Genomic DNA, 23,236 nt, shown 5'->3' with positions numbered 1-23,236 from the left:
CCTTAATAACAACAGCAGAGGTGCCCCATGGGTAGTCAGTTTCCACAGTACCTAATGCTAGGTTCCGTATAGAAGCTCTTCCCTAATAACAACCCCACAGGTTTTATCAAAACTTGGCATCATGACCTCATGGCCTTGCTGCTGGACATATGACCTTCGCATATGACTCTGAGACGGGTGAAATTAAATTTCCCCTACCAGTTCTGTGGGTGTGGTTTGTTGGAAGAGGTCATGTGACTGGGTGGGTATGGCCAACTCAACATCACTCACATCGAGGGGCTCCTCACCGGTCCCTCCCATCCCAGCCACTCCTTGTTTCAAATGGAAGGAAAATGGGGAGGGGAATATTCCTGCCTACCATCCTTCAGTCAGTCTGTGCTGAGATTGAGGAATGGATGACAGTGTTGTGACTCGTCCTCCCTCCTCTCCTCAGCCAGGCCCCTCCCATCTCCAACCGGGCCTTTTATCAGACTCCGAGTCTGATAATGAAGATGAACGGCCTGTCATGCCTCCAGCCCCCGGGCCTGGCCCCATGTCTGGAGAGGATTCCAGGAGTGAAAGGAATAGCCCGATAAACCTCACTCATACAGAGTGTGTTCCTTTGGCTCAGCCTTCAGAGCAGGAAGCCAGCCAGGTGCTGGAATTACTCGGCCCTACTCCCTCTGACCCCTCCCTTTCCCAGACACTGACAGCAGATCCAGCTGAAGACAATTGAGGGTGGGAGGACCCTCGCTTCCAGAGATATTAGAGGCGACCAGCAGAAGGAAGGGTGGGGCAGGCCTGGATAAATGCTGAGTCATGGAGCCACACCCCACAGCCTATATAAAGGACCTGCTTTTGGCATTCCAACCCTGAGTCAAGCAAAGTCTTAACTAGTTTGCTGATATCGGACTCTATCGCTGAAGTCACAACTTGGATTCCTGCCTGCCCTGATAAACCTCGAAGGAACTTGGCAAGCTGCAGAGGCTTCATTGCTAAGTTTGTTACGGACTTCCTTGACTCATTCGTCGGAGTGGGAGTGGGACATGACAGACAGGCAGGAAAATCCCCTTCCCCACTTTCCTGCCTTTCACAAAAAACGGCTCCATTCCAGTTGCTCCCCCCCTCCCCCTCCCTCCTGGGGACTACCTTAAAAGGGACAGGCTGCAACAGCTCCATTGTGAATGGAGGGAGAAAAGTTATCATTCTCTTTGCTGCATTTAACATTGAATTCTGTGGAATATCGAGTGGCCAGAAGAGGTGAAAAGCGACCGGCCGGGCATGGGTGGAGCCAAGGAGGGATAATTACTACTGGTTCGGAGAACTGATGCCCATAATCCCTAGTGATCTGTCCAAACCAGTAGGATTTCACCCCTGCTCTGAGATGGGAATTGAAAGTCTGAGACTTTCACAGGAAAAAAAAAACTTCCTCCCTGCCCCCTCTCCTTTGTGCAGCAAGTAAGAGTGAAAAACAAGCAGGCTAGCTCAGAATGAGTTCTAAATTTCCAGACTTTTTTTAATATGGAGAAATCAAAATAGGTCACTAAAACCCTTGAAATAACACTTTGCCACTACAAGATAACGTAGCTGCAGTTTAGTCTTTTAAAGATATTCAAGTAGGTCAGAGAACATTTATTAATTATAAAATATTCCCATATTTTAAAGACAAAATTTGGGCTTCTTTGATCCAAAATCTGCTTCTCTCCCTGTTTTCTGGATTGTGAGTCAATAACGGGTAATAAACTAGCCATATCTGATTTCTGTTGGAGTTAATTTTGTCATGGGGCCATTGGAAGCGACAAGAAAAGTCTGGAGCCATCCATACTTCAGATGTGTCTTCAGATGGAAGAATATCAGCTTCCATACTATGCTTATTGGAATCGTAGATTGTTACTTTAGACTAGATTGCTAAAATCACCAGCTGTGATTCTATCTCCTTTGAATCCTGGCCCAGTTCTCCTAGTTGTCTATTTTAAGCACTTAGAAGGGATAGGAGAGTGTGTAGTACTGTGCAACCTCACCTTATAACAGTTTCAAAGACTTAACATAGATTTGTAAAGCGCATGGTAATATGAAGTAGTAGTTCGTAATTGCCATCTAAGGAAACTGTTAGGTTATACCAGATACATGGATATATTTATTATACTATTTCTCATTAAATAAAGTCAAATATTTGTCTTTTAACCAACTTACCGCAGTATTGGCAGCCTGCTTTCTTATATATGCATGAAAAAGAAAACTCTGAATTACAGGGATAATTGAAATCCAAATATTAAGTCTAGCCTATGATCTAAGTCTCTCTTTTTATTAATCTTAAATAAATGAATGTTATGGATCACAGCAAATTAATAAATATAGCATACCAATGAATACAGGCTTACAAATAGCAGTTTACTGCTATAATTTGGGTAATATCTGTATTGCACCAGATAATAGTTGTGTAACAGCTCTTGGTCTGAGCTTGCTTCAGACACAATATAAAACTGTTTTACTGCAATAGTAAAACCAAAATTATTTACTTTTATTTAGCCACACCTAATACCCTTTGGCCCCAAATAGTTGCTGTGTTAGTATGCTTCTACTCTTTCATGTATTTTCAAGCAAAAACAAAAGTACTTTGGGCTGAACTTTCAAGTTGACTAGCTATATATTTCTTTTTTGGGAATGTATTTCCTAATAGTAGATAATGAACAAATTATCAAATTGAGTGATTCAGCTGATGGTTTGCTATAATCACCTATCTTTACAGCACCTAAGGTATGAAGGCAAAACAGTGCTTTACATGCTGTCTGCATTCCTTAGACAAAAAATGTCTTCTCCCAGGATTGCATAGCTATCTTGCAATCCAGGGCAAAGATACTACTGCTTTAAGGTGTTACATAGAGTACTGTGCTAATGGACCTAGGAACCACATGGCCCTTTTTGCCTTTGAACCTGACACATTCCCTACAGCTCAGTTAAGTGGCCTCAGATAGCCAACCCTGGATAACTCAGTAGTCTCAGATCCATATTTAACAGTTGGGTACAAGATCACCAAGAAATCCCAGTTCTTTAGGCCACACTAGGAAGCCTATCGAGTGAACAAACAAACAAAAGATCTGGAAGAAGGCAGAATGATTATTCTGTATAATTGCTATGAAAATGATACTCATTTTCAGTTCCTTGGTGTCAGTTCAAGGAATTTTTTTTAAAAAAATCTTTAGCTATAGGTATCAAAGAATATCCACTTATTAATCAGGATGAATTTCATATGTATCTTCCAAAAATGCAAAAGAAACAGCACTTTCACCTCCAGGATAAAACATTCCTGACTGACTGAAATTAGGGAATATTTGTCAGGTGCAAACAACAAGGCCCACTAGCTACTTTATTATTCTATGCCTATTTCACAGGAATCTCCCCAGGCTGGCAGCTTTTGCTTAGGAAATTTGACATAAGGCTCAAAGGCATTCAGAGCAGAGATGGGGGAGAGATGTCAGACCTCATCCTCTTGTGTTTATGTAACAAGTCCAGACTAATTCCCTGCTTGAGCCCTCCTCCCAACTTGGACAGTTGTTCTCCAACAATATAGAGCTGTGGTGGTACAGTGGTTAGAATGCAGTACTGCAGATAAACCACTGCTCACTCCAGGACTTTGATCCTGACTGGCTCAAGGTTGACTTAGCCTTCCATCCTTCCGAGATCAGTAAAACATGGACCCAGATCATTGGGGAAAATATGCTGACTCTGTAAACCACTTAGGGAGGGCTGTAACACACTGTGAAGCAATATATAAGTCTGTGCTAATATTAGCATCTTCTAAACAATATTAATTTTCCATGAATACACTCCATCTTAAATAATATCTAGTGAAACCAGAGATCAATTAAGAAGCATTTGCCGGTATTTTCTTAATGGCTAATGCAGGTTAATGAAAGTATTTGGATTTCAGAAATTTCTGGAGAATCTATTACACTAATCCAAAAATCACTGTGTGAGTATCCTTGGCTACTACCTAAAACACTTGTTTTCCTGTTTGGTACCAAGGTCCCTATGTATTTTCCAGTTTATCATGAACCTAGGTTTATGAAGGAGGAAGAGCTGCTGATTGTTGTTGAAGCTAGGTAGTTGTAGCATAATTCATTATAACGATTTTGCCCTGCTAACAATTTTGTTCTGCCATGATGTTTTCATTACTACTGTGGCTTCTGCAGCATAAAAAGGTACTGAAAATTAAGGATAAGCTAGACAGGGTGTATTTCACCCTTCATTAAATTTCAGAGTAAGAAACTCAAGTGCTAGTTCTGAATAATGTTAATATATAGCTTATGAACCTAAAATATCTAAATTTAAACCTGCTGAAATTTAAATTCCACTGGGTGGGGAAACTTGCAAGAGAGGCGGGTAACCACATAAAACTCTTACTGTCTCTATTTCATGCCACTAAATCCAATGTAATTATATGAAAACTAGGATTCCAGACATCAAAGTATGGTTAGTTGATGAGACATATTAATTTGTTCTTTTAACATCTACCTTTTATATAATATTAAAATATCAAACAGCTCTTGTTATTGAGGCATCTACTTAATATGTCATGAGGTGATAATGTTTTTTGAAGACAGGACAGTCTCAGACTATAATCTTGTACTGATTTACCTGATAGGATTGTATTGTCAGACTCTCTTCTGATTAGGGAACATTAAAACAAACATCTGTTTCTCACGTAAATGAAAATAAAGGTGGAATTAGTTTTTAATTCAGTGACAATAAATTCATGATCCCTATAATCATTTTTGCAGTACTCTCAGTAAACCTTTAGGTTCCACTGGTGAAATTTGACAATCAAAATAACCAATTCTCAGCAAAACAGTGTTTTGCTTTGTTTTTACTGTTTGCAAAAATAAGGGCTAAAATAAGTGTGTAATATCTCTGGAAGGTTTAGCAACCATTTCTGGTCCTCAAATCCACTACAGGTAGTCCTTGAGAATTATAACTGTAATTGAGCCCAAAGGTATGTTGCTAAGCGAGACATTAGTTGAGTTTTGCCCCGTTTTATGATTTTTCTTGCTATGGTTGTTAAATGAATGATTGCAATTAAGTTAGTAACATGGTTGTTAAGTGAATCTGGTTTCCCCATTGACTTTGCTTGTCAGAAGGTTGCAAAAGGTGATCACATGATCCCGGGACACTGTCATAAATATAAACTAGATGCCAAGCATCTGAATTTTGATAACATGACCAAGGGAATGCTGTAACAGTCATAATTGTGAAAAATGGTCATAAGTATCTTTTGAGTACCGTTGTAATCTTGAACTGTCACTAAACAAACTGTTGTAAGTCAAGGACTATCTGTACTATGTGGGGGGGAAAAACAAAACACCAATATTTGTTCAGTGTCAATATCACTGCATTCTTGGACAAACCCCTTGTCTCAATAAGTCTCAACAAATTTAAATATGTTTATATATAAGGAATATTTAAGGAAAGCATAGTCCTTGGCCATAAAAAATGGGATGCTCCTAATCTCTTAACAATCTAAAGACCAGCCTGCAGTATAGATTTGTATGTGCACATGTTCATATACCCAGGTTTTTATATTTTATGCATGATCAAAAATAAGTTGTGGAAAAATTTGATATGAAGATAAATTAGATGCATTTTAAAATCAACATATTCGTAAATTATATCCAGAAGAGATAATTCAAGTAAATCCTAATACAAATAAATAATAACAAGCACATACATATTGAAACCGCTCTGCAAACACTTTGCTAACTCTGCCTGCATTTTACTTCTAGATTTCTGTAAAATCTTACTTTTCTACATTAGGCTAGAAAAACCAAATGTACAAGTATAGATTAAGTGAAATTTGGCTCAATAGCAATAACTGTGAGAGGGATATGGAGTCTTAGTGGACAATCACTTAAATATGATCCTTGCTTTCAATAAGCATACTTGCGTAATTTCTCTAATAGTTAGTTCTTTTGGCTGTCCAAGGAATGCAAAGCAGCCTTCACCAGCACCATAGCTCAAAAGAATAAATCTTCTTCCTCTTGTTCTTATTATGAGCTCACTCTTGCATCAGTTATATCCTAACAGGAAATACTATTGAGTCTACATTTTGGCTTTTTAAAAAAAATAAAAATAAAATTATATAGCTATCCATCTCACGCACAATTTTGGATAGCTTACAATAAAATAGATAAAAACAAGTAAAATAACATAAAATAAGAACACATTGCAACTGTATACCATAAATCTTGATTGAAATGATTTGGTGATTTATCAGTTTGTGAGTGCCTTTTTTTTCTTCTTTGAATTTTTTTTTGACATACCTTCCATCTGGAAAGTTGTGTCAACTACTTCTATCGTCTTATTGATCATTTTAAATTCTATTTTTCCCGTTGACATAGTCTTTGCTTTAAATGATGTTCAAGGAAAGAGTTGCCTCTTCTCTTTCTTGTTCTACTATTGAGAGATTATATATATAGATGTTATTGTTAATGGCTGATCCCCACACTTTCCATAAATAATATCCCTGGATTGAGAAGTTCTGAAGTTAAATAATGTGAGCCAAAATAGTGATTTTAAACTACTGAGCATTCTTCTCCATAGAGTGACTTTCCTTTTCCTGATGTCTTAAGCCTCTTTAATAAGAGAAAAGGTATCATCAGGGTTGAACCAGCCACTTCCTCAGAGGTCCTTGAGTTCTTGGTGAATAGCAATTGACAAATTAAGTGTCCTTGTGGCCACAACTACTCTAAATTAGTTTTTCCCTTCCACATCCACCCTCTTGGGAAGCAGGAAAGGACTGAAGGGGAAATCCTTAAATCCTTGCTAAATACAAACAAGGCAAACTAAAACAGTCAATTTGAAGACTGAAACAAAAACCAACTTCTTTAATGCAACCAAAAGAAAGAAGTTTCCACACAACACACAGTTAATATACCACCTTTGGCTGGCCCCAGAGTGGGGTGGGAATGGAGATTTTGCAATATCCTTCTCCCAGGATTAGGAGGGAATGGGGCTTTTGCAGTATCCTTCCACTGGAGTGGGGTAGGAATGGAGATTTTGCAGTATCCTTCCCCTGACACGCCCACCAAGCCATATCACGCCCACCAAGTGTGGGTAGTACTGGTAGTACAGAACAAGTAGTAAAAAAAATTGGATTTCACCACTGATATATATACAAAATCTTGGCACAATTCTAAATAAAACCAAACTACCATGTATATCTGCAAATAAGCAGAGAATTTTACTCAAGAATGTTAGCCAAATGCACCCGGTTTATCTGTGTATATGGTAATACTTTTTAAAAGTACCCCTATTTTATATATGCTTGTGAATAAGCCTATTCATGGATAAGCCAACTGTCAAATTTTTAACCAAAATACCATGAAAAATACACATAGATAAGCCAGTTGTGAAAATGAAAATATTTGAGAGTCAATTTATCCTTGGGTGATGCATTTAACATGGTATTTTGGTTAAAAATGCAAGGGTTGTTTCCTGAAGTCACTACTTTAGTACCAGATTCTGCCAAGTGTCAACTCTATTGCAAAACCCACCAAACTCTTCCTGCTCCAAATCTGATGGAACTTTCTTTTCCTCTACTGGTTGTTAGAAGTCAGGTGACACCCTTTGGGCATATAAAGTTGGTTTGTTTTTGTAAGACTGGTTGTACTTATTATGCCACTTAAGAAATGTTCAACAAATTTGCACTTCACCATATACTATCTCCAGACTTAAAACTATAAAAACGGTACAGAAATAAATTGAAAGTGCTCTGTTGAAAGGTATTGATGCTCAATGTAAGAAAAGTAAGTAGCATAATGGTATTTCTACTTACTTTGATGCTTGTTGATGTTAAATGGTGTTGTACTAAACAGCTTATATAATAAGTGTTCATGAAATGTTCAAAGACATGCTCTTAGATGTATTTTATGGCTTTAAGTATAAGGGGCAACTGATCTCCTCCCATTGCCTTTTCCATAAGTGAAAGGTTCAGAAAAGAAATGCTTGTACAAAACAGGAAGAGAATATTTCAGGGCACAGGAAAAACACTAGAAGGCTAATCATAGGTTCTGAACTGTCACAAATAGAATAGCAAGAGAATGGAATAAGGGAGGGGTGGATTATACTAATACTAAGGAGTGCAAAAACGGGATGTGTGATTAAAGAGGTGTGTGCATATCAGAAAGTATATGTTTTGTTATCATTTTCATTATTTCAAACAAATGTCATTGTATATTAGCACTATATATAATCCTTCAGGCACAACCTTGTTTGTCTTAGCTTAGAATAACACTGTGGTGCACCTGGTCCTTTCCTCTTCTTAAACACATTCCCCGTATAATAGTCTATATGATATACATAGGAATTGAAAGTTGCATTTTCTTTTTCCTCTCTTGTGCCTTCACTTAATTTGCCTGTTGCATCTTATTCTTTTCAAGTAATTTGCTTAATTTTCCTGGAATGGCATATTGTGTTAAGTAGCTATCCATGTAATTTCCTGCTTAGCTCATTTAAAATTATATGTAACATTTGAATTTTATGTTCTTCTTTAAAACATTCATCTGTTTATTTTTTATGGGGTTGAAGCCCCTCCCCATTCTTCATCAATGCAACACAGCAGTGTATTCAAACTTTTCTTCATAGAATATTGTCACTATGACTCACGTTATCTGGACTGTTTACTTAAAAATTAATAATTTTAATCCATAATAGAAGAGAGCTTAATGTTACATAAATGTGATTTTAATAGAAAACTTTATGGCACCCAATCCATTATTTGAAAAGATATTGATATGGATATTTCATATCTTTGTAGGATTGCCTCAGGATCTGCATGTAGTAAGTTGCAGCTTTATTGATAAAAAACAACAACAGAAAAGCTATGGAAGATTATGATTTTATTAATTATGAAATTTATGCAGGTTTTTTTTTTGCCAATTTTGTGCTACAGGTGACTTGTGTAATCATATTTTCAAATGCATTCTATATGCTATATCTGTGCAACATTCATATAATCAAATTATTTATTAATAAAAGTTCACAGAATCTGCTTATGCAAATATATCTGTTGTTGGGCAAAAAAAAATTAGACATAAAATTTTATAACTATAAAATATTAAATATTACTCATTAAGTTACAGCAACTAAAGCTTATTAGAAATATTTCTAATTCATTCATTCCTCTATTGTCGTAATTTGTTACCAATCATGAGGTTTTATTGAGCAATTATATCATTTTCTAGAGCCACAATTATTTCAAAAGGTGTACCGTACTCTTCTTAATATGAAGTAATAGTGAATTTATAATAAATAATTAAGTATATATTTAAATTTCTGCCACAGTTCTGGATTTTGCAATATTTGTCTGATTATACCTTTTCCGTCATCATCTAGTTATGCTTTCATTTGTTTACAGAAATTTTCAATAATGTCAACAGACGAACAGTTTTCCAGACATCCCAATTAGCTGAGATAATTTTTCATCAACCTAGTTTTTTATTTAGTGACACCGCCAATATAACTGAATTAAAAAATTTGATTAATTGTCAGGGTGTTTTATCTTTCATCGTTTTGGAAAGCATTATTTATCTTTTAGAATCATGCAATATGGGATATAAACATTACATTCTGTGGCACCACTGGAGGAAAACAGTCTTTCTTGAGTTGAACTTGAATTTTGGTAACTTCCCTGGATATGTCTTGGTATTTTTCTAGGCAATGATATGGAAGTGATTTTCTCACTGCTTTCTTTAGGAGTATTTAACTTGATTGCTTTCAGTTCTGGGCTAATTAGATTTTATTCTATCATGTGAGAGGCAGAAAAGGGAAATATTACTATATAAAGATCTAGGATGGAAGATACCCTGTGAACCTGAAGCCATCTGCATTGCAATCTGTCTTTTCCCTCAGGCTTCTTGAACGATTACTATGGTGAGTATGTGAGAATGAAAAGGGCTCTGTGTGTGTGCTTAAGTAAAGTTTGTGCTATATTGTAATCGGTAGTGCTAAGAAGTTAGTATAAAAATGTGTGTTGTTTGTCAGGATGACACACAGGACTGATATCTCATGACAAGTGTATGTATTCCACACATAAACTCCTAAGCACTGAACAAGCATCTCCAGCAATCTCAAGATGTTGTCAAGTGTGCATTGTTACAAGTGGGGAGACCAGGTAACATGCGCCCAAACTGGCAGCATAAGACTAATTGGCTATGAAAAGTAACACTGAGATGTGTGAACCCAAGCACTGCAGTTTGTAAAATTAGTTTATGCTTGCTTTCTCTGAGCCAAAATAGCCTGTCATGGTGAATAACTACTAGCTGATTTTTTTTTAAAAAAAATTAAAAATCATTTACAACTTCTAAACCTCCCAACTATAAACATAAATTTGCATAATAATGCACCATTAAACATATCAAGGTTGCAACCATATACTGCATGTATTTCAGGTTAGCAGAGATATAGGTATATTGGAAGAAACAATAAATTATAGATTGAAGACTAAGGTAAACAAAAAGATAAACATAATTCTGCAAGGCAGATTTAACATTCTTTAAAACAGTAGCGGAGTTTATGCTGAGCCATCTTTTAACAATGGTATATTAAATGATTCACAATTGATTGGGCTGATGTGTAATACTAATCAATAAACTGACAATCACAATAGCTAAGTCTGTAGAACATACAAAGCCAAAACAAACCACAATATAGCATAATGTCTGAATCCAGTGACTGATTTAGCATCATATCTGACTCAGTCACCCTATGTCAAACTATTAATTTTATTATTTTTACAATAATGTATGTGCCACCTGATTCAGAGGGCTCCAGCTCCTGCTGTCTTCAAGGGTAGCCCCATATATTGTGAATCACAATAGTCCAAACAAACATATGAATAACTGTTTTCATTGCTGTATCTAGGAAAGGAAATAAGTTGCAGATTAGCCAGAATTGGCCAGACACTATAGCAGGAACCATGTATCTGGGAGAACTCCCAAATCACATACCAGCTCTTTGAAAGATAACATCATTCTGCCTGAAACAACATCAACAGAATTAGATGTTTTCTGTAAAACAATTACATCTGCCTGGGATACACTCTAAGTTCCTTTCCATACTGTCCCTCACAACCACCAGTCACTGGATCAGAATGCCCACTGCCCCCTCCTTCTTGGCCTGGGATGATCATATAAGTTTGGCTAAAATCAATTCACTAATGAAACTGACAGATAACTTCTCCTAGCGATTAAGCAAAGTATTGTAAAGGGCAGATTCTGGGACTCTTGGAATGCCTAAGGACTTAAACTCTCCTTCCCTGAACTCTGATTAGAAATGTCCATTCAGGAATAAGTTTAATCACTAGAAAACAGTATGTTATCCTGCTTCCCCTTACAAGCATCAACCATTGCAGTATGAAATAGTGCAATAAAGAAACCAACAGGGAGAATGAATGAAATGTTTATTGAGGTGAAATGGAGGCAACAACCACCGTCTTTTCCTACTTGCTCTATAAAATCAGGAACATTCCAGGTTTTGTTTTATCTGAAACATAAACAGCCAAACCACTTGGGGTTTTGTTTCAAATGAATCCTTAGAAATTATGTTGGATCCAATTGTTCTAATTATTTCCCAAACTCTTGAAAATTGAATTCCCCCAGAAGGCCTGACAAGAGTGACATGAGACTCAGTGCGATTGTTTAATTTATAAACTCCATGATTATAGAATTTTACATAGTTCCTAGTACCATAGAAACTACTTAAAACTTTTATGTTGCTTATAATTATTAAAAACCACCAACAGCTTTGCAATATAAATACACAATAACCCAAATTATTTAAACTAATAAACAATCTAAATTGTAAGATTATAAATAGAATGAATAATTAATTCAAAATAATTACAAATAAATTATCCAATTCAATAATCCAATCCCAAATGTTTGAATGTGATACTTTGCCTTGGGCTAGAAATAAAACTTGTTTCCTGTTTTGTGTACTTTTAATCACTTATAAACACACCCCTATATTAAAAAACATGGAATTGAATTTTGTATTATAAAATTGTATCAGTTATGAGTTCACTAAGAAATGTTTGGTTTTAGGTTTTGATGAATGAGTTTAATTATTTCTTAATGACTTTCCCACATGGTTTCCTTAACCATAATTGGTTAGGTTCACTTAATTTATCAAGCTGAAGCTGAATAAACATTTTGGCTTAATGTAATGTTACATTGAAAAACAAACCTAAAATTATTTTCCCCAGTTAAAAAAATGCCCATTTTGCTTAAATCTGTGTAAGAAAGCACACTGAAGAAACAATATAGAAACTGAATCTACTGAGTCATTTGAAACCACATTAAAGAAAGTGTTCTTAAATATGTTAAAGAGGACAGCCTGGGAATGAAAGATTTGCAGACATAGGATTCACTCTATTATTATTGTGGGTCCATTTTTTAAAGGTCCCATAAATGTGATTCGAGCAGTCAGTGATATTTGACCAAGTTAGTTAAGCAAGTTATTATTATTAAATTACCAGTACCTGTTCAATTTAAAAAAGAACAGCTTATCCTTATTAATGTTTGGGTACAGTTTATTCTAGAATCGGCTAACAGCATCCAGGGTGATTTTGTGGTTAAAATGTGAACCAGGTAAGCTGTTAATAATTGGATGACAACCCAACTACATACTTCTTAAATAATAATATTGGATAATTTGTAGGGATGTCAGAATATTCCAGATGGAGATCTAGCTGAGTCTGAATAGAAACACACATCAGGTGTTTTGGTTAGTAAGTGGTACAAATTGAGTTGTTTTATTCCAAATATGGTAAACAGGCTTGTTTTATTTTGGGCAGTAATGTTGAGATGGGGATAAATCTCCTTCCCCCCAAAACCCAGGATATTGCCAGTTTAAGGGAGTCAGAGGTAGAATACTCCATGTTGGGAATTGCTGAAAAGAGAACAGGAGAGTGCAGTTCATCTGATCCACTGTTGCCTTACTTTTCCCATAAGAATTTGTTTTATTTGAAACCCAGAATCATTGAAACAAAAATGGCTAGTCTGAAATATGTATTTTTAATCTATGTTTCAATGTGGTAATAGTCTATCTATTCATTTGGAAGCAAATTCCATTCAGCTGAATAGAACTTTTGAAGAGACATACATAAATATTTTCTCAGGGAAGTGGAAGTAGGCTAGAAAAAATATAATGGAAATAATAGATGACAGGAAAACAAGGCAAAACCAGAGGTTTGCCTGACAGACAAATTCTAGGACCTACAAAGACTATGGCAGCAGCAAATATGCCCACTCCCCTTTATTATTTTTATGTGTTTTTTTATGGTAAGTTGGTTTGGATATCAACAGAAATTAAATATTAGATGTGTGTTTTTGAAACCTTCATGGAATAAGGATACAGGCAGTTAGGCCAAGCCTTGGCCATTTTATCAGTTCAGATTCCACTAAATTTTTTTTAAGTGCTGCAGTACTCCAAATCATTGATTATAATTAAGAGCCTCTGTTGTCCGCAAAGACAGATGATGTCCTTAGGTGTTATTTTTCATCCAAACATCAATATAATTTTTAAAATTTTGCATTACTGGAGCCAAAAGAGGAACTTTTTTCTATCATAAATTGAAGGGTGGCGGGGTAATTCCTAGAGTATCAGGTGTATTATCTGGAAAGAAATGTTACTATTTAAAAAATGTACCTAGAATTCATGAATAGGCTAGTTACCATACACCCCATTCCAATGCGCTCTTTGCTTTGCTTTTACTCTTTTCCTAGGTATACATTTTTCCGATTTGCAAAGTTTAGAATCAGGTTTAGAGCTCAAGCTACTACACGCCTGTATTCTCAGAAATAAATCTAAATTCAATGACGAGAAGAGGATTACCACATTAATGGAGAAGGGGTGGGCGTTTGACAGCGAAGAAAACAGCCTATCGCGGAGTACTACCTTAAATGTATCTTGTTCGTATGGGCTTCTGGAAACCTGCAGCCCTTTCTTGTGTGGGGAACCCAAACTGTTGATAATTTCGTTTCCATCAGAAAAGCAACAACAGTACTTATTGTTGCCTTACAATCAGCACCCTCAGATCAAGCCTAGCCTTTCTCTTCCTGGGTAAGGCGCGTTAAGGGAGCTCGAGATAACGAACGGGCAACCCTTTAAACAAGACAGGTTCCCGACACCCGAGAAAAGTAACTGCAGGGAACAAGAGCGAGAGATGAAACTCGCTAAAAGGCACGAAGAAACGCGGAGGAGAACCCGCGGAGACAGGCGAATTCAAGGCTCTCGCTGGAAAGTTTGCACACGCACAGCTAAGGAGGTGGGAAGGGCGCGGTCCGAGCCGCGGTTAGGAGCAGCTCCTGCTACCTTTAGGAGGCGCTTTCTTTCTCCCCTCCTCCTCCTCTCTAACCGTCTCCCGACGGACCGCGCAAACCGAGCGCTTCTCCTCCCCGGCCATCCTTCAGCCGCTTGCCAAAGGCGGTTTGCAACCGCCGAGCCTGGGGAGTCACCCTCAGCTCCCGTTTGCTCAGCATGGAGAAAGGAGGCTTCAAGAGGCTCGGGCGACTCTTCCACCATAGGAGCGAGTCCGAGGACTCCGAACCGGACCTGGGTAAGGATACGCCGCTTTCCTCGCCTTGTCCGTCGCCGTGCTTAGAAGGGCGGCGGGAACATCGCGCCAGCTGCTCCTCCACCACCTCCATCGTTTCGGGAGAGCGTAAGAAGCGGTCGGCTTTCGGGCACTGGCGCTTGAAGAAGAAACAGCAGCAGCAGAGTAAGGACGAAGAAGCAGCGGGGGACAGCGCGGTCCCCTCTGCCCTGTTCGCGCCCTCCTTCGACGCTTCGGAGCCCACGACTCCCACCAACAGGTAATCCCGGCCTGGTTGTTGTCATCTCTGCAGGCGCGCCCATCCACCTGCGTCTTGCAAGGCGCCTCTCTTGCTCGCCCCCCTCCCCACTCTTGGTACAACCACAAGCCTCGTATTTGCTGCTGCCCACCCCGCTTTCCCCCCCCCCCGGAATAGGAGGGTCTGCCCTCCTCTCCCCCCCCTCCAGCAGCACCCCGACTCCCCACTTCCTCCCTCTTTTGCTTCAGGTGGTTTTGGGGTGACCCAAATTCTTCTTTGAAGGGTTTGTTGCCAGCGAGGAAAAACGAGCGGCGTCCCTGTATCTTTTCCCGACGGACGCTGCTCTCGGACGAACGGAGGAGGGTCCTCCTCCGCCACAGCTGGGTGGGTTTTGCTGAAACGTACCCTTTCTCCCAAAGTGCGAAGCAAAAGCAAGCGCCGCCCTTGCATGATCCTTTTCCCGGAGCTCTGGGTCTTAAAGGCGCAGCGGCACTGCTTGTTTGCTTCTTCCACCTGTTGTTTGTTGTGGTCTTACCAAACCGTTGGGATTTGGGAGAGGACATTTGGTCATGGCAACGGCCTCCCTAACAGTTGCAATGTCTCCCCTCAGTCTTTTCCCCATCCCCAAAATGCTACAATCAACCCCCCCCCCCCCAAAAAAAATCACCCAATGAAATTGAATCCTGGAAGAATCAGGACAGACAGAAAGGTTCCTTTTAACAACACATAATTAAACTCTGGAATTTGCCATCACAAGATGAGTGGCCGCCTACTTGGCTAGCTTCAAAAAAGAGTTGGGGCCAGAGGGATCAATGGCTGTTAGCCTTGATGGGGGAAGAGCTGCCTCTGAAGGCCATATGCTGGGCTTCTTTCTGTTTCTGACTGGCCATTTGGGAATAGACTGATGGACTAGATGGGCCCAGGGATGACTAATGTTATTATGTTCTTTGGTTTGCTGACTCACCATCCTTTACACATCTGTGTTGCTTACCAAATAGAGAAGTTCTGTGATGTTGGTTTCTTATTTTAAAGAAAATTCTTCAGTATCAATAGATGTGTCACCAGTAGATGGAATTGATCTAGTAGTCAGACTGAACCTTGAAATTGGTGTTCTTCCAAAGCATCGCAGATACAATGACAGTGGCAGGTAGAATATCAAGATCTGAGTTCCTAACATCATAATTATCCTGAAGTATGTGTCACTTTACATCCTGTATGTCTCTGAAATGCATTGGTAGGGATTTTCTTGCAGTTCTAATGCAAGAAGTCATCCAACTGTTCAGTTTAGACATGTTTTCACATTTTTCACATTTTTCATTTTCTAATTTTATTGGGCATTGTTATCCTAAAATATGATAAAGTATCGTATATTCCCTGTAGGTTTTCCCATCTGTCTTAGGTCCCAAAAATCCAGTTTCACTTTTTTATAATGAAAAGAGATAGACACCTATATGAGTAATCCTCACTTACTGACTGCAGTTGGGATTGGCAACTCTTACTAAGTGACAGAGTCATTACATGAGACATCATGTGATCATACTGGATTCAAACATTGGTTCCACTTTTAGTTAAGCGAATCACCACAGGTGGTTAAGTGTGACATCAAGTGACTATGGTTTGCAAACTTCCTGTCAGCATTCTCACTAACTTTGCTTGTGAAGATCATAAAAGGCGATCTCATGACCTTGTTACACTGTGACCATTGCAAATGTGCCCCAGTTCGCAAACTGGCTGAGTCAGGATCATGTAACTGTGGAGACACAGAGAGCGGCAAGTTCAAGGACCAGTTGTTAACCTACTTTTTCAATGTTGTCACAACTTTGGTCCCTGAACAAGACACTTGATAAGAGAGGACTACCTTTAGATTCTTTTAAGGGTGAAGTTTTGAGATAAGCAATGTTGTATTAAAAAAGTGAATTGTGATCACTCTGTCATCCACATTTCTAATCTTTGCTGTAAGAGCCATTTTATGGTGTACTTTTGCTTTTAATACAGCTTTACCTATTTTGAACACATTTTAAATGAGAAGTTTAGGTGAAATATCATAATAAAGCTTTTCTGATTGTATTTTGATAGAAATGAGAACTTTTTTTAATCTTTAGAATTGTTGCGTTATCACTATAGCGCATACATTGCGTCACATACATTGACACTATAATACTTTGGAATGACTTGTTGAATGAAAAAAATGCAAAAAAGTATTTTATTGCTAATTAAAATATTAATTAAAAACAAAATGGAGTCAAATATGTATTACAATTAATGCAGGCTGAGCTTTCAATGACCTTGTGTACTGAGCATTATGGGATGTACAAACAAAAATAATATAGTATTTCTGATCTAAAAAAAGACCACTTTAATTCCTTGTTCATTCTAAGACTATCAAACAAAAAAATTCAAGTGTTGGTGATGGTCACCTGTTTGAAAATAACCTAAAAATAGTTTAATATATGTAATGTAGTCTTGTGTTGAAAATTTCTTCTGCATTTTTTTCACCCATACCTTTTATTATTTAATGAAAAAGTCACTTTTTTCTATTGACAAAGAAAGCTTGAAAAGATCCTCATGGGTGGATTGAGTTGAAGAGACATGTATGAGTCTCTAGTCTTCCATTCAGACACAATAGCTTGTAATATCTCCAGCTTATTAATAGTTTAAATTCCAGTTTAAAGGGAAAACATACTGAGGATCTATTTATTATATGTGATAGACTTCCATCACTTATAAAAACAAATCAAATTCAAGACATCACCAAAATAGATTATCTTCTTAGCATCTTAAGAATGAGATGGGGGTGGGGAGAAAAGAGAACTCTTACAGAAAAGACACTTATAGAAAACTAGTATACAGGTTTTTAGCCTTGAATCTACTTTAACATTTGCAAGGATGTGATGTTAGCATCCTGAGCATGTAAATTGGAGTGAGCTGTAAACCAAATGCAGGTTTGTAGCAAGTTACAATGATTCATTTAATGACCATTTAAAGTTACAATGGCATTGAAAAAAGTGACTTATAACCAGTTTTTACACTTATGACCATTGCAGCACTCCATGTCATGTGATCAAAATTCAGACGTTTGGGACCTGGCAAGTATTTATGATTGCTGCTTGGGGTCAGGTTATCATCTTTTGTGGCCTTTTGACAAGCAAAATCAATGGGGAAGCCAGATTCACTTAATAACTGTGTTACTGACTTGACAAATACAGTGATTCATTTAATAACTTTGGCAAGAAAGGTTGTAAAATGGGATAAAACTCAATAATTGTCATTCTTGGCAATGGAAATTTGGAGCTTAATTGTAATAAATTGAGGATTACCTATAAACTCTAATGCGGTATTGTGGTCCTTGCTTATAGTAAGAAATCACTTGAGGTTTACCTACGTCTGTTTCTGAAAAGACTCATTTTGAGAACTATAGGAGCTGACTTATGATGAACCAATTTCTTGCTTTCAAATATGGAACATAATTTTGTTTAGGTTTTTTTTTTAAAGTTACATAAGTCAGTAACCATCTCTGTAAATTTTGGGTAATAACTTCAGGTATCTTAATTATAAAGTAGACTATTTGAAGTATTTCCTTTTGTCACTGTTGAATCAGCTGGTGATTAATACCTTTGCATGCCTTTTACAGCTGAGATTATAGCATCCTAATTGCTAGAGTATAATTAATATGGCAATAGATAACTTATATTTCCTGAACTAATTATGTAAAGTTAACACCCCAAATCTAACCAATGTTACTCAAAAGTAAAAATTAGCATGATGAATGAAACTTACATTTAAGGAACTAGATGACTTTTAATGTATATTGACCACCTTTTAATATTACTATCAAGGTAACTCCCAAAATAAATGTTAAAATAAAACTTTTAAAATATAGAGAAATATAGGAATGATTAATGATAGAACATTATGAGTCATGGTATGTATTGACTATTTAACTTTAGACTTGATAATTTGGTAACAATAAATTCTGGTCTCTCATGAAATCAGCAAATTCCTTGTACTACTGTATATTTGAATTGTTTCTTAAACATTTTAGTGTTTAAATATTCAGGTATTCAATTTTCTGTGTAGTTTCCAATATGAAATTTACCCTAATATCTCAAAAGATTTATTAAATTATATATAAAGTTTAATACATCTGGATAATACCAGCTGAAAATATATCAATGCTCTGAGGTTGTTCTTTGATTCATACTTGCAACCAAATTGAGATTGTTTAACTGTGATCTTCTGAATAAACTGGGTACAAAGCCTCGCAGTTAACTGGACACACAATCAAACTGAGCTAGCCATATTATGGGTTTGTCATCTTTCACAGCAGGGGTCACCAACCTTTCGGACCTCAGGGACCACTAAATTCATAATTTTAAATCCCGCGGACCACTAACATGACCTGCCTGATGACCAGCTGGGAGGCGTGGCTAGGTGTTCATGTGTCATGGGTGGGTGTGGCCAACTCGATGTCACTCACATCGAAGGGCGCCTTGCCAGCCTCTACTCACCCGTCCTCTCCCAGCCATTTCTTGCCTGCCCACCCAGGCTCCTTAGGGCCCCAACAGGAAGCAATTATTGGAGCTAAGCAGCTGCCACGAGAAAGAGTTGGCAAAACAGCCCAGTTCAAATTGGATCTGACTGAGAAGGAGGCTGAGGACTTTTCAAGCAGAGGGAAGACCTGCGGGAATGCAAGACCAGATACTGGCGCCTGGAGGCTCAGCAGGCTGAGATGGTTAGTCAGTTCCAGGCCATGATGCAGTCCCACTGGAATGAGGCCCTCCGGCTCTTCGCCACCAGTGGCACTTCCTTCCAGCCTTCGCCCAAAGCCCCACATCAGGAGGCTGAAGCAGACCCATCAGAATTTCTGGCGTCCTCCAACCCACACAAAAAGACCCAAAAGGGAGACACTCTGCAGCAACACAAATGTTCATTGCATGTATCTGTCCCAGGGGCAGTAGTTTGAGGACCCCTGATTTAGTACAATATAAAAAGCGCAAATAATTTTTCTGCAGACCAACAAAATTTTCTCACGGACTACCAGTGGTCCACAGACTACCAGTTGGTGACCACTGTTTCACAGCATTCGACTATTGGTCAAGCCAATCAGTGAAGTGCAGCAACATTTATGTGCCCAAGAATGAATGTGGTTCAGAATAAAAAAGTTGTTTAAATATAATCCACCATTTCTTTTGCTTAATTAAATTTATTTGAGAAGTTTGTTTTCCAACTAAAAGAATACTTGTATTAATAATAAACTTAAGAGTAAATACTTTAACTCAAAATGAATATATTATTTAGATATATTTATGGGTGAAGAGAAATAAACTAAAAGAAATTTTCTTTAGAAAGCATACGTATTTAAATATTTCAGTCCCAATTTATAATGCACTTATATAGGAAGTAGATTTAGAATAATAGCTGCAATCAATTCTCTTCTTTATAATTAATCTGTTAGTGGAAGATTACATGAAAATGAAAGTTTATGTTCTTGCTGTTATTTTTATTCATAGAAACAATAATTTTTTACCATTATTTTCATAGTTTGGCAGCTATTACATAAATAGGTATAACTGCTACAGTTGCCCAATGTTTAGACTTTTGGAATGAAGACATTTATAAAATTGGAATTCACAAAAAGAAACACAATGAGGATTGATCAGACTGAACTAAAGATAGGTTGGACGCTAAATACCTATGAAATACCTTCAAATGCTGATTAGATATTTGGCTGACATCAGGAGAAAATATTTATCATAAACAAGTACCACACCAGAAGCATCATAACATTATAACCTGTATCTATTGTGTTGATCTATTCCTGTTAGGTAATGTGAAATTACTGAAGTGTCCTGTTGTTGGAGTTTTCTTAGATGATTCAGAATTTTCAGGCTTGCTCCTGAAAGCAGAATAAAAACCAGTGGTCATTTAATCATTTAATTTATAATGATATAAATTTCAGTTGGTGACCACAGCATGTTTAACAGTAGAACAGATTGCCACTAGAGGTGATAGCTTTTCATGCATTGATAATGTTTAAACAGAGACTAGATTATCATTTCTCAGAGCTATTGTAGAGGTGTACTCCCACAGTGGGCAGGGAAGTAAATTAGGTAATTTCCATGGTTCATTCTAACAATATTTTCTATAATTCTACGTAGTTAATAAATTAAATATATTATGTTAAAATAATGTACCATGTATATAGTTGAATAGAAAATTCATTTTAAATTACCCACCATTCTTTCTTAAAAATATTGTCAAGATGGTTAATATTTTGGTTATGTTATTTTATCACAAAGCAATTTGACAAAATAATTAGAAGTTCAAAAATATTTTCAATCTACAATTGAAAAAACATATTCAAGGAACTAAAAATAGAATGCTTATTGGGTGTATGCTGTTTTTCATAAATATTCTTAACTCTTTCATCTATTTCTCCGCAATATCAATGTCCCAATGTTTAAATATAAACATGAACAGAATGAATGGAATTCAAGTTTAAAAGGATTCACTTGCATAACTGTGGTGTGTGTGTGTCATGAATGAGAGGTGGTTCATTGTTGATTTTTATTTTGCTTGGTATTTCTTCCTTTTCTCATTCAAGCCAATTCACATGACTCTTCACTGCATGCAGCTCTGTGGTTTTAAGTTATACTTTATTTTGTCTAACCTAAACTGCCATACATAAAATTACTGTAACAATGTTTTTGTAGGCTTAACTATGCAGAAATCAGTGTGAAATGGCTTTTCATGCACTGAGACTGGAATAATCAAGTAAGATTGCTTAATAGCTGCCAATCTGAAAATCTTCTGTTCAAAACAAAGATAATTGACTTTCCTTTTCTGACTTTCTTTTTAAGAGAGAGAACTGAGCCAAATATTGACACAAGCTGCAGTGCTATCAGTTTTAAATGTTTGTAACTTATATTTCTTTGGAATGTTCTGCCCAGAATGTAGTAGAGTAAATGTTTATAAAATTAGATGCTTTTCTAGCCTCTTCCCATGAACCTTCTTTTCCATAGGATGCTGACATGCATGACAAAGTATAATCTTTATTTCTTCCTAGAAATGTATTATATAGATATATATCTATATCTGAATCATGCCCAGCATGGTTATACATCAAAGTCGTCATTACCTCCCCACCAAAGTGGTACCTATTAATCTACTTGCATTTGCATGCTTTTGAATTTATATAATTTTTGAAGATTTAATTACAATATAAAAGCAAATCACTCTGAATTTGGAAAAAGAAGAAAGAAAAGAAGAAAAAGCGCAAAGAAAGGAAAAAGAAAAAAAAAGATTAAAAAAAAAGAAATATATAGAAAAAAGGGAAAAAAGAAAAGGTACAAAGAATCAGCTTACAATCTTAACAGTTATAAATCCATTTATATTTTACACTAGTGTATATATCTCTTTCTAAGTTTACATCATAATTTCCAAATAGGTATTTTCAATAGTTTCATCCATTTAAAACAGGGGTGTCAAACTCACGGAGTCGTGTTGTTGTCATGTGATGTATCATGACTTTTCTCCCCTTTGCTAAAATGGGGGTGGGCATGGCCAGCGCATGATGCATCTGGGCCACGGGCCACAAGTTTGACACCTCTGATTTAAATGTATTCAAGAATTGTACTTTGATATTGTAATGTGATATCAGTGTGAGAGGAGTTGACACAGTGGCACAATCACTAAACCTAAATGGGGAGGAAAAGGAGAAAATACCCCAGTGAGGATTCTCAGTGCATGAGAGTGTATAATGGGACCAAACATAAGAATAGGTTGTTGATACTGCCATAGTACATTTGTATGAATATATTTTTTTCAGAAGTCATATATTTATATTGACTGAAAAGTGAAAATAATTACTGGAATTGAGTTCCTGTTAATTTTACAGAGGGCAGGTCAAATCAATTAATTTCCCATCAAAATTACTTTTAAAATCCTTGTGTTAATTTGATCCTCATTCCTAAATCAACTCAAATTAGCTATCTAGCATAAACTTTTTAGCATTAAATTTAATTAAAACTAGAGGAAATAGATTAATTTAGTGGCTTTGAAGAATAATTACTAAAAATAGGGGAATGGATGAAAAAATGTGGCACTATTGTATAAGTGTTGTCAAAAGAAATAAAATTGCTATTTATAAAAATGCATTTCTGCCTACTATGTTATATGAAAGAGAGAATTGGGGATGTCAGCAGAAAATTAAATGTAAATTGGATAATACAATACTTAAAAAGCTTGTGTGATAAAATAAGAGTCAAAAAGGAATGGGTACTAAATGAATGAAGATTGAATTTATAAATGATTAGCTTGTGCCTGTCTGAAAGAAATGATTTGATCATCGAGAAAAAATGAATGAGAATCAAATTGCAAAACAAATATTTCAAGGATGATTAGATATG

At 36.8% G+C, this 23,236-nt stretch overlaps 1 protein-coding gene across 1 annotated transcript in view; it reads left to right on the top strand.

Annotated features, from left to right (window-relative positions):
• The first annotated feature begins 14,340 nt into the window (after window positions 1-14,340).
• Window positions 14,341-23,236, top strand: part of CRYBG1 (crystallin beta-gamma domain containing 1) — a 154,156-nt gene continuing 145,260 nt past the window's right edge. Inside the window, exon 1 of the mRNA XM_058174462.1 lies at window positions 14,341-14,849. Within this exon, the coding sequence (XP_058030445.1) occupies window positions 14,515-14,849 (335 nt within the window). The 5' untranslated portion in view covers window positions 14,341-14,514. The remainder of the gene's footprint in view (window positions 14,850-23,236) is intronic.

This window comes from Ahaetulla prasina, chromosome 1, assembly GCF_028640845.1.
Source record: "Ahaetulla prasina isolate Xishuangbanna chromosome 1, ASM2864084v1, whole genome shotgun sequence".
NCBI classification, from domain to species: Eukaryota; Metazoa; Chordata; class Lepidosauria; order Squamata; family Colubridae; genus Ahaetulla; species Ahaetulla prasina.
The sequence above is the reverse complement of the archived record's forward strand: the minus strand, read 5'-3'. Positions and strand labels throughout refer to the sequence as shown.